The 12,704-nt window shown below is 30.8% G+C and overlaps 2 protein-coding genes across 2 annotated transcripts; both read right to left on the bottom strand.

The window, feature by feature from the left end:
* Positions 1 to 1,519: 1,519 nt before the first annotated feature.
* Positions 1,520 to 3,581, bottom strand: LOC104808131 (luc7-like protein 3). The gene is made up of 4 exons (XM_019201948.1): positions 3,433 to 3,581; positions 2,848 to 2,961; positions 2,132 to 2,187; positions 1,520 to 1,941 (listed from the first exon to the last, which is right to left on the bottom strand). The coding sequence occupies exons 1-4, from the start codon at positions 3,503 to 3,505 to the stop codon at positions 1,705 to 1,707; spliced, it is 480 nt and encodes a 159-aa protein (XP_019057493.1). The 5' UTR covers positions 3,506 to 3,581; the 3' UTR covers positions 1,520 to 1,704.
* Positions 3,582 to 4,154: 573 nt separating this feature from the next.
* Positions 4,155 to 5,619, bottom strand: LOC104808129 (myb-related protein Myb4). Its single transcript, XM_010533686.2, has 3 exons — positions 5,348 to 5,619; positions 5,022 to 5,151; positions 4,155 to 4,932 (listed from the first exon to the last, which is right to left on the bottom strand). The coding sequence occupies exons 1-3, from the start codon at positions 5,484 to 5,486 to the stop codon at positions 4,296 to 4,298; spliced, it is 906 nt and encodes a 301-aa protein (XP_010531988.1). The 5' UTR covers positions 5,487 to 5,619; the 3' UTR covers positions 4,155 to 4,295.
* Positions 5,620 to 12,704: the final 7,085 nt, after the last annotated feature.

The following is a 12,704-nucleotide window of genomic DNA, read 5'->3' as shown; positions in this document are numbered from 1 at the left end:
TTAATTTTTGGGGCCCCACATTTTAAAAAAATCTTTCTAATTATTTTTATCATTAAATATTAATAATTATAGAATTAAATATTTTAAATATAATTAGTATACAAAAAGAAATAAATATTAAATTTCAAAAATTAATTACATTTCAAATTATCAATAGAAATTCAATTTTATTTTTAAAATAAAAAATAGTTATATTTATAATAAAACCTTTAAATTTATAGATTTCTTTAAAAAAATTATTATTATTATCATTAATATATAAAAAATATTACAAAATTTATTTATTATCATTAAATATTTTTATAGAAATTAATAAATTTTAAAATAAAAAAATAATTACTAATTGATATATTATATAAATTTATAATTTTTTATATTATTAATTAAATTTAATAATAATATTTTTAAATTATTTTATATAAATTGAACAGGGCCCCGAAAAAATTTGAGACGGCCCTGAAAAATAATAAAATCTAAATTAATATTTATGTCAATATTAAGACATAAAACTGTTAAATAATAAAGACTTTTTTTCTAATGTTTATATCACAGAATTTTAAAAATAATAAAAACAATGATGAAATAAGTTAAAAAAATAATAAAACAATGATCAAATTAGAAATACACATGCATATATATATATATATATATAAATAAAGATATATAAACGGTTTGATTCGGTTCAGTTCAGATTCGATTATTTTAGATTTTGAAAATTTATAACCAAATGATTAATAAATATTAATCAGTTTATTTCGGTTTGGATTCGGTTATTTCAGATTTTAAAAAACCATAATCAATCAGTTATTTGATTCGGTTCGGATAATAACCGAAATACCTTTATTTGATTCGGTTCGGTTAATAATCAAATTAATCGAACCGAATGCCCACTTCTACTCATAGCATCTGGCTCACGAGACAAATTAGGCAACTCGTATAACAAAAAAGAATATAATATTTATTTGACTGTTATATTAAAAACACTCGATAAATAATATTTTAATACTATTAATAAAATTGAAATATTAAATCAACAAAAATAAGTGTATGGTAAAAATAATACACATAACATTTCTATTGTAACCAAACAATCAATATCCAATGAAACAATAAACACAGTTTAAAAAAATATTCTCATCGCGAAAATCTTGGGGTAAAACTTCTAAATCGCATTTCAAAAGGCTAAATTCTGATCATTTTCGTCAATCCAAACACTTAAATTAGGTCTGGTTATTCCGGATTTTGAATCGGTTTTGATTATTCTCAATTTTGATTTTTTCGATTTTATAAAATTTATATCTATTCGATTTTTATTTTAGATTGATTTCGGTTTGATTTTCGTTTGGATTCCAATTGAATCCTGTTTCTAGTAATAAAAACCATTTATTTCTATAGAAAATTTTGTTTTGTTTTGTGATTTTCATATTTTATTCGAGATTTCAATTATTATTATATTCATTTTGTAATCCATTTTTTGCTTTTAAAAAGTATTATATCATTCAATTCTTATACTGTCGACTTTAGAGACAATTACATATCATTTTATTTAGGTAATTTTTAAAAAAAAAAACAGAAGATTTGAAGGGCGCATATGAAAGGACAATACATCTAACAAATTCTGCAGCAAATATAGCTACAAACTAAACTAGGAAGATCTTTCTGGTTTCCAACACAAAACCACACTACAAGAACAGGTCTGTAGGGCTACTGCTTGATCTTCCAGTTGTGAGCTGTCCGTGGGGCGCTGGTGATTCCCTCGTAGTATCGAGGCTCGAGCCTACCCCTATTCCACGCCTTCACAAAGCCCGAAAACAGTTCCCTTGCAGATTCCGACGTAAGATCGGCAAAGTAAGTTCCCTTTTCTTCTTTCAGCCATGCCGCAAACTCGTTGTTCTTTGAGAAATAGTCCTCGCCCGAAAGCTCCGGAAAACCGCCATTTTTCTGGAGGAACATACACATACAGAGGTTTCTTTTATAATCGGAAAGCCAAGAGCGATAACGTCGTAAGCCATTCGGCAAAAAGAATCGAAAAGGACGATGATGGGTCAACTATTCTAGCTGAATCACATGGAATGATGGTAAGCAAACTATTATAAGATACGAGTCAAATGGGTAGGATAAGAGAACTCACTGCACGGGAGTCCCCTTTGCGATGTTTCTTTTTGTGTTTATCCTTCGACTTCTTCTCTGATCAGACAAAAATAACCGACAGTTTTGCCTCAGTGGAAGACATGGAGATGCTGAACTGGATGCAGTTTACCGACATATATAAGAGAAAACATGTCTTTCCTCAACTTTGGATGTCTTAAATGACAATCCCATCGAAAACAGGAATGCTGAACCACAAAAAGACAGAACAATAATCATGCCAGAGCATCATCATCTAGGAAATGAATGCAAAACTCCTTCTAGTAATACGCAAACAGGAGAGTGTTATGGGAATTTTATCCATCTCATGCCTATGAATTACGAGAATTCTACTAATACCCGTGAAACTGTAAAAAAAATCAGCATCAGCAACTGCAGGGAAAACCCAATCTTAATCAACAGCATCCCAAAAGAAACTCTTCCTTTCCTTTACTTTATATAGGCCATTTTCAAATAATCTAAACCAGCAACGGACTCACCATTCATGGAAAAAAAAAACGAGATCAGAAAACTCCAGAGCATTTGGATGAGGTTAAGATCAACTCTCTCCATCAGCAACAACATAGTAAAAACTCTGAATCATTAACTGAGCACAGGAAACGATAGTCTAGTGCTATTCTTCACCAACAAACCATACCCGAATCACGTTAAAGTTGTGAAAAAGATTGTAAAAAGAGCGCAACCGAAACAATATAATACCTTTATCAGACCGGTGCTTGAGAGATTTCCTATCCTTCCTCTTCTCCTTATCACTCCTCCTACTCTTTTCCTCATCCTTTTCACTTCCACGATGCCGCTTACCTCTCCCTCCGTCTGTTCATTCACAATTTTTGGCATACAGATCATGTAATCCATAGACTCCATGATTCCTCAAGAAACTAAAGTTCTAAACTTCTTCATTCAACCTCTATTGGGGTGTGTGTAAGATTTGCGTATCTTGTGTAGAACCACGGTAACGTGCTATGTATATCTGGTAATTATGAGCATATGTTCGTGCGTGTGTGTATATATATAGTGAGTTTGTGGACAACAACAAAGACAGAATCCTTCTTCCAATGCCCTAGTTTGTTAATCCAAATTCGAAACACGAACGGAGATTCAATCGACGCCTCCATTTACATACACGATGAAACAATAAGCAATCGCAGAAGCAGAAGTTCATATCTATTTCTAGTTAACAGGCGGAAATTAACCAGCAAAACGCAGGAAGAATCGAGATTGCCGCCCCATATTTTCTCGGGAAACAAACGGAAAAAAATATACGTACAGAGGAGAAGTGCATACCGTCGGAGGAAGCAGAATCGTCGCTCCGTTTCCTGCTTCTTCTCTTCTCCCTCGGACTCCGTTCACCTCCCATGGTTTTCCGACCGACTGCGATTTCGAGAAGGAGACAGACTCTTACGCAGACCGCCAAATCAAGCTTCCGGGTCGGGTCTCAACGCAGCAACTTCTAAAAGAGCCCAATATTTTTAAACTTTTAGGTATTGACCCCATTGTTTTATTTAACTAAATTAAATCCATGCTTTTTCATGATCCGACCAAAATTTTGGTGATTAGATTAAGATTAATTATTTTCCAGTGGAACTTAGAAATCCATTTTACAAAAATCATATTTATAATATAAATTAAACCAACATATTTTCCAAAAAATAGCAAAATACATATATTTACTTATAATTACGATACAAACACTTTTTTTTTCTCGTTCTTTTTTGAATGATTTAACCCAATGATCAAACTCTTCATAGATATTAATGTAAGAGATGGTTGGTTTTTTTTTGTTGTTGATGGAGATAGATTATCAAACCAAACCTTATACCCTTCAAAATGTTTCCTTTGATAACTTCAATGCAACACAATCTGGGTTTCATTACAACCCAATCACGTGTGTAGACTTGCACAAGTTTAAAAAAAATTAAATGTATATCATCTCTCTTTATTTTATTTTTTGTTTTGGAAAAATTACGGAAGCTGCATGTTAAATATTGTACAAGCTCCCCTTTTTTGTTTTTTTTTTTTTTTTTTTTTTTGTCTTTCTGAGTGTTTTCTGTTGATAATATGTATACCCCTACTCGATCCCTCCCTTTACAACAGAGTATATGTATTTTGAAGATATTGGACAGTAATGGAATCAGTTTCTTGATTCATTAGTGTATCATCAGTTCATAAGTTTTCAAGAGCGATGATTCTTCCTCTTCTTCTCCTGTTGTTCCTGGTTTATGCTTCTGGTTATCATCCTCTTCCAACAGAAGTTCGTTTTCAATGTACTTGAACCACTGTTTGACCTCCTCAGATTCTTCCGCCCTTGAAGCTAATAAGCTGTTACCATCTGCATCGGGTTCTTGGGATGCATCTAAACAATCTTCTAACAAGCTCCAAATGTCAGGATCTGAATCGAAAGGGATCTCCAGCATGTCTGGTTTATCCACCTCTTGAAACATGTCTGAGTTTCCGCTATAACCTTCTATGTACCCGAGCAAGCCACCCATCTGAAGATCATCTTCCGGGTTTATAACGTTGGAACCACCGGAAGAGGTTGAAGAACTTGTCAACTCACTGAGTGATGACTCGTGAGATACCTTCTCTGCCAAAGAACCTTCTGGCTCCTTCCCCCCTTCTGGTTTTTCACCAGAAACAGAGCCACCCGAACAAGATGAGGCAGATTCATCTGCGTGAAGGTCGGGTCCTGAGCTCTGAACCAATCTTTTCTTTAGATGTGTATGCCACACGTTCTTGATCTCGTTGTCTGTTCTTCCCGGCAGGTGGGAGGCAATCTTCGACCACCTGATCGAAATCGTGAAAAAGGGTTTATGTCAATTACTCAATATACGAACTTCGATCCAATCCATACGCAAAAAGGATGGTGAATTTACTTGTTCCCGAAGCTACGGTGAAGCTTGATGATGGTTTCTTCCTCCTCCGCGGTGAAGTTCCCTCGCTTCAGGTCTGGTCTCAAGTAGTTAATCCATCTTAAACGGCAACTCTTCCCACACCTCAGGAGCCCTTTCATTGGAATTACAACACAGAAAGATGAAAATCAGAAGAAAAGCAAAGCAAGCCCTCAAGAACACAGCCTCCACTTGTCTGAAAACATTCGTCCAATACTAATTAAATTAACGCAGATTGTAAAGACATTACAGAAGATCTTAATAAGAAGCTGGAGAGAGAGAGAGAGAGAGAGAAAAGCATGGATAGATACCAGCTTGTTTGGGGAGAGACCTCCAGTTCTCATGGCCATGCTTGTGAATGAAAGAGATGAGTTTCATGTCTTCCTCTGTGCTCCATGGACCTCTCTTCACTTTGGTCTTGTCACAGCACGGTGCTCTTCCCTTCCCCATCCTCTCTCTCTCTCTCTCTCCAGATCTCTCTCTCTCTCTCTTTCTCTCTGAGGAGATTCCCTTTTACCAAATCAGATTTGTCCTTCTTGACTGTGCGTGTTCATGTCTGTACGTCTGTATGTGTGTGTATATATACACACAAAGAGATAGGGGGGGAGAGATATTTTCCACGAGATGCATGCAATAAACAAAACCGCTAATAAATATGTAAAATCAGATTTGATATTTCCTTAGAAAACCATTATTGCATTTGCATATGCTACAAAAGACGAAAATCATCAATTGACAAAAAAAATGGAAATATAGAGACGAAAAGAGAAGGTGAGCAAAAAAAAAACTTATGCAAACAAATTGTTTATGCATTAAAAAAAATATTATTAAAACTTGTTTTTTAAACTTGAATATTTCATATTTATTCTTATGTTAAATCTATCTATCCATTTTCTGGGACTGCAAATATTACCAACTTTAAATAAAATTCACAAATTGTTCTAACAAACTTTATATTTACATTCATAAATTCTAAAAATATGTGTTTTTTCTTATCAAAATAAATAAATATGTCATTTGTTTCTTATCATTTTAAAATTACGTTATATTTAATTTGTATGGATTGATATATTTTCAAAAACTTGATATGTTTACGACAGAAATCATAAATACAACGGATTAGAATTTTCTTGCTCGTATTTTATTATGATTCTATTATTCATATCTTGCATAAATTGATTATAAACAATATAATATTATTGTATTAATTAACCGGAGGTAAGTGTTTCAAAGTGGATCTACCCTACGTTGAATATCGAAAATGTCAAGTAGGATAAGAAAAAAATGAATATTAAATTTAGTAAATTGCCAGAATTAATTAATATTAATCAACCCAAATCAAGAAAAAAAAAAAAAGAGAGTATGTAATTCTAAATTTTTATTTAAAGAAATGTTGCAACTTCACATAAGTCAGTCCAACAAATCATATAAACCATATATTTTGATTTGTGTTGATCGATATGTTTTTATGTTTTGGGTAGACAACATAAATACAACAAATTCGATTTACCTATCACACATTTTATCATCATCATCATTCGTATTTTACAATTATAAACAATATAATATATTATATTAAACTCGAAGTCAGAAAATGTTTCAACGTTGATCTATCCAACATAGAATATCCAAACTGTCAAACCTGTCAAATAGAGTAAAAAGTAGTTCTTTAATTTAGTCGATTCACAATATTAATTATTATTAATCAACCTAAATATAAAAAAAGGTATATAATTCCAAATTTTATATAGATTTCTGACCAGGTACGAGATTGTTCGTGGGAAAAAACTAAATCGTTCAGTGAGTTAGTTTCTGGGGCAGGCTCTTATTAGGTACAGTCTTTTGACTAAGAATCTAGTTCTGTTGCAATTAGGGCTAGGCGTTTCGGTTCGGTTCTTCGGAAAGAACCGGACCAAATCAAACCGAAAAAATGGTATTTTTCCTGACCAGAAACCGTTCTTAATTCCCGAACGGTACCATTTTTAGAGAACCGAATTTTCCCAGAACCGAACCGAACCGAACCGAACTTTAAAAATCCCGAAAAACTGAATATTTTTAAAGGAAATCTATCCTTTTTTTTTAATAAAACCCGGAATCGAACCGAACCGGTACCGAAACCGAACCAAACCGAATACAATATAAAAACCGATTGGTACCTATTTTTATAAAACCGAAAGAACCAAACCGATCCATTCCCGTCCCGAACCCGAACCGTTTTCCGAAACGTCCACCCCTAGTTTCAATGTAGTAAGTTAATTTACTACTTGATTATCCTTACAATTGATTGATTAATTAATTAGTTAATTAAGTCTCTACGGGTCAAAACATTGTCTAGTCCATATTTCCCGTGCATTACTTTACGCTTGATTAGAAGCGTTCGCCATCGTTAATCTAAACCACACATTTTATAACATAAAGTAAATTCGTTGAATTATAATGAATTATTATTATTATTACATTTGGACCGCCGTCTCGTATAAGGGAGATTACGCCAATTGGAATAGATTTGTTTATGATCTTATAATTAGCTTAACGTAACTCCAAAAAATTATGTCAACTACTTGTGTCTTTGTTCGTATACACGTACGCTTAAAAGATTTTTTTGCTAATTGTGTTTTATTATGTAGTTGCCATTTAGATATAGAGTTTTGTAATTATAATCAATAAAAGCCCGTCAGACGGATATATTATAAAATATTTTGAGTTTCTTTAAATTATAAATCAAATGCTTGTCATTTTTATCTTGAGAACATAAATATATTCAATTTTTAAATTGATTTAATAAAAATATTTAAAAGACCCAAATTTGATATAATTGATCATAAAATGCATTCCATGACTTGATTTTGAAAGTTGATTATCTATTTTATATGTAGGAAATTTTGAATTTTCGTCATATTTTAATACTATTATTTTTGGATTAAGTGCTTTTGATTATGTACAAAGTGTGTGTATATATATATGTATTCAGTTTTTATATCTTATATCGTATCTTCTTGAAAACTATTTATTTAAAAAAATAATACAGCTTTGTTATTATTTTCTTATTTTCATTTGTATTCAGTTGGATTTGGTTTCCTAACATATCATTTTGTGTTTTACAAAAAAAAAAAAAATCTTAACAATATATATATTATGAGTTTATGTACCTCTATATATTACTCTAATCGATTCGATTCAGTCTTTATCTCCTAACCGAAACATAAAATTTTTGTTTTGTTATATTTTTTTTATAGAGTTTGGGTTTTATTTTATATGAAATATATGAACGTACCAAAAGAAATTGTAGCACGTACACAGATTCATGGAACAATACAAAAAAGATATGTGAAAACGTGGACTTGCGTCTTTGACTATAAAATGTTTGGTGGGTTTGAATGTTGGTAACGTAGACACTATTATTACCAACCCACGCCAAAGCAAAGCCTCCGATACATGTAACTATGTCTCTATTTTCTCACCCACTAACCCATTTTTTTTTATTTTATATAATTGTTAATTTCCTTTTTTATTTCTCTTTTAATAATATAAGACAAATTTTATCGTCATAAAATAAAAATAATAATGCAAATTGTATCATCAAAAAAAGAAAAAAGAGAGAGAGAGAGAGAAGCCTCCGGACACATGTAGGAACTATTGCAACTATATGTCTCTAACCATTTTTTTTTTTCTCTGAATCTTATTTTTCGTATGTCATATAATTGTTTGGCTACTTTTGTCATTTCTCTTTTAATAACACAAAGAAAATTATTAAAATAAAAATAATAATGCGAATTGCATCATAAAATAGACAAACAACCTTTTTTTTATATATAGATGGGTTGTATTGTATATAAATTCCCAAATGGCAACGTTACAGAAGGATTGCAATTTTTTGTTTTGTATTATCAAAGACACTTATATGATTATTCAAGTAGTCGACCTTTTATTTTTTGGAAAAAAAATATATATATTTACAAGCATAGTTTTAAAATCATAATTTAAAAAACAAACAAAATTCAAACCATTAAACCATAATTCGTTTTTTTGGAAAATGTAAACTTTTTAAAATGTATTTTTTTTTTATCTTGTTACACTAAAAGTTGTCAAGATTCAAATCTTAGCACAAAGAAAACAACGAAAAAAAATGTGTATAAAAGGTTGTGTGAACAAAGATATCTTCAACAGTCCAAATTGACAGTGTTTAAAATTTATATGCATTGGTCAAAACATCAAACAATGATATTTCTCACCTTCATTTAAAATACATATAATTACCAATAAATTTATGGAATATTTTCTATTTTTGCCTCACGAAAAACTAAAGTAAGATAGTACTTAATATTATATTTCTTCAATTTTTTTCTTTTGTATTAGACAATCTAAATACAATGATATAGCTTGTTACTTCATTTTCATGTAGATTATATAAGTGTTATATTCACCTCGTCAGTACCATGTTTGGTGAATAATTCACGAATAAATAATATATATTTTTTATAACCAGGATGGTTTTTCGGACATTCAGTCTGACTACAACCACCCTAAACCCGGGATCAACTTTTGTATATGGACCATTTTGATCCAGAAATTAAATTCATCCCCACCAGTGGAATCGAACCTATAAACTTGAGGATACTGTTGGGTTAATAAATAATATTTTATTTCAACTTGAGTAATTAAATCGATAATAAAATGAATAGGGTTGCATGCAACATCACGACCCAACAGTTGTTGGCACAGTGGTTGAGAGTTGACAAAGTCATCCTCAAGATCCTGGATTCGATTCCACTGGTGGGGATGGATGTAATTTCTAGACTAAAATGGTCCATATACAAAGGCTGGTCTCGGGCCTAAGGTGGATGTAATCGGGGCGAAGGCCCGAAGAACCATCCTTGTTATAAAAAAAAACATCACGACCAACGAATCACCTCTTACCAAAAAAAAACATCACGACCAACGACAATTTAATATAAAGATTTCAGGAAAAAAAAAGTATAATAAAAAATATTGGAATTTCCATGATGATAGCACATGTGGTGCTAATGGTACGTATTTTAAGTCTTACGATTTGGTTCACCCGTCCATTTTCCGGATAAAAAAATATTATCATTCTGACAAAAAAAATACGTTTTATTGATAATCAAATAATATTACATCTATTTAGAGATAAAAAAAAATAAAAATTATATTGATCTTTCTTTTGTTTTTTTTACCTAAATGAATAGTGTACATCTTGTAATCAAATTTTAAAAATATGACACATATTACTTCAAGATTGTAATTAAAAAAAATCACATTTCATTTTGTTTCTAATGCAAAGAAATGTCGTTTATCTTCATGTGTCATTTTAATGTATATTTTAAGTTCTAATGAAAATAACTCACATTAGGTTTAATCTTTTTTACATGATATATATATATATATATCAGCTTAAATGACTAATCAATATATGTTAATATATTTCAAAAATAAAAACTTCAGGATATTAAAATTATCGTGCTGATTAATAATATGATTATCCATATGTTATAATAAGAAACGTAAGAAATTACCCAACATGGGTAGTTCAACCGGTGAAACGGGGGCGCAAAGCGTCTGTCCCGCCCCGAGTTCGAACCCCAGGCTGGGGAGGGAGCGCATAATTCAAATCACATGGCTGGCTCCCGGCCCCGGGATTAGTCTGGGCCTCGGCCCAGAAAACCCGGTTACCCAAAAAAAAAAAAAAAAAAAAAGAAACGTAAGAAATCGAAGAAAACTAAGGAGGAAAAAAACAAAATCACCTAATCATCACACATGAGAAAGTCTTCGAAATGGAAATTATATAATGTTATAATAAAGTTTACCAAATAGTGCACCTAATCTAGAAAAATATATATTTTTTAAAATATGAAAATTACACACACACATATATATATATTACACACATACATATGAGGGTTGGTAGAAGACCTGCTTAATGATTGTGACATTTCCATGACTACCTAACTAATCACCCTTAAGGTCCAAGATCAAAAGCAATTAATTTTTTTAAAAAAAGGAGCATAAAATAAGAACAATAAAAAAACAAACATTTAAATAAAACAGAAAGAGTTGAGAAAATTAGTTAATTACATCACCATGACGAACGGCTCATGCGCGAGGATATGTAAAGGAGAAAAAGGTTTTTTTTTTAATAATAGTGTACTTTATTTTATTATATTTGTATTAACCATCATAAAAAAATTTATAAATTTACCCAAAAAAAAGGAAAAAAAAATCCTAATGAAAATGGATGTAGATCGAAAATTTAGTTAAGTTATTTAAAATTGAATGGAAAGAGATATATTTGTAGTCAAATTCAGTTCGATACATAAAAGCAAATAGATGTTATTTTTAAAAATAATTGATTTACTAAATAAATAAAATTTTGAATGAAAATATAAACTAAATTTGATATAAAAATTGAATGATATAATTTTTAAAAACTAAAAAAATTGTATTTTATAACCCGTTGAAGGGCACACAGGGATGTTTTCATTTGTACAAACTTATGAACTCAGATGCAGAATCAGAAATTTAGGATTTCAAATCTTTGGAAACGTTACTAATATATTTTATTTGCAAAAGGATTATTTTTCCAACGTAATAGTAGAATTGGGCCGAGTTTAACTATTACGGTCCTAATAGAAAATAAATGGGCTTTACTATTATGGGCCTCAATTTCATACCAAACTCTGCAGTAATGATAGTGGAAAATTGCTAAAACAACACATACTATATAGTAGTATATACACATACCACTTATTGTTGAATAAAATACCATATAAAGTATGTTCCTCATGTTATATTACCTTTTTTACAATATTGTGTATTGTTATAAAAATAAGATCATGCTCAATTTAAACTATTTTGATGTAGTGGTCCTTTTAATTAAGATTAATATTCGATATAGATAATTAATATAGTTCAGAAATTTATGGAACAATTAAAAAAAATGCAATAAACACCAAGGGTTAAAAAGAAAAAATAGGTGAAGAACATTGAATAACGCTCCATGCGAAAAATAGTAATAATGGAATAGGTAGGAGTTGGAGAAGACATAACTTCATACAATGGAATGTACCTTCCATATGGCCTTGGAATTTAAGGTTATATTATATGCCTTTTAAAATAATAATAATAATAATAATGGGCATTTAATTCTATTATTAATAACCCCACCAATCTCACATTAAAACGCATTCAAATCCCAAGACCAGTCTCACTGCCATTAATAAATATATCATATTAAATTCCATTTCATGGTCCATGCATTTACGTTTAGGGCTCGCCGTCTTATTAGGACCAACCTTAAATATCACATATACGTATGTGTGTATGTGCGTATATATGTGTACGCGTACGTGTATGTATGTCTAATGTTGAAGTCAAGGTTTAGACAGTCAAATATTATTTCTTAAACATTTAATGATTTTTTTTTCAATCTTAGTTTAGACTTTCGTTCCAAAAAAGGTATATGTGTGTCGCTCCTCTCTTGTTGTTAACTTTATACAAACCGATATATAGTGTTCATATATTTGATAATAATAGTTATAAATATTTTGTGACGTAATATGAGGTTTTGTTGTCCAAGAGTTAATAAAAATACAATTTTTTTTTTAAATTTTGTTTTGTCAGCTATAAAAATCAATATTTAATTTAAACGGC

Source organism: Tarenaya hassleriana, unplaced genomic scaffold (genome assembly GCF_000463585.1).
Source record: "Tarenaya hassleriana unplaced genomic scaffold, ASM46358v1 Cleome14, whole genome shotgun sequence".
In the NCBI taxonomy this organism is placed as follows: Eukaryota; Viridiplantae; Streptophyta; class Magnoliopsida; order Brassicales; family Cleomaceae; genus Tarenaya; species Tarenaya hassleriana.
The sequence above is the reverse complement of the archived record's forward strand: the minus strand, read 5'-3'. Positions and strand labels throughout refer to the sequence as shown.

What these genes read in the sequence shown, in the direction of transcription:
- LOC104808131 (XM_019201948.1), bottom strand. Translation starts at nt 3,505, where the DNA reads ATGGGAGGTGAACGGAGTCCGAGGGAGAAGAGAAGAAGCAGGAAACGG. An exon ending in CAAGCACCGGTCTGATAAAG is followed by an intron (nt 2,188 to 2,847) that starts GTATTATATTGT and finishes TTGTCTGATCAG; the next exon opens with AGAAGAAGTCGAAGGATAAA. An exon ending in GCAAAGGGGACTCCCGTGCA is followed by an intron (nt 1,942 to 2,131) that starts GTGAGTTCTCTT and finishes ATGTTCCTCCAG; the next exon opens with AAAAATGGCGGTTTTCCGGA.
- LOC104808129 (XM_010533686.2), bottom strand. Translation starts at nt 5,486, where the DNA reads ATGGGGAAGGGAAGAGCACCGTGCTGTGACAAGACCAAAGTGAAGAGA. An exon ending in GTCTCTCCCCAAACAAGCTG is followed by an intron (nt 5,152 to 5,347) that starts GTATCTATCCAT and finishes TTCCAATGAAAG; the next exon opens with GGCTCCTGAGGTGTGGGAAG. An exon ending in CACCGTAGCTTCGGGAACAA is followed by an intron (nt 4,933 to 5,021) that starts GTAAATTCACCA and finishes GATTTCGATCAG; the next exon opens with GTGGTCGAAGATTGCCTCCC.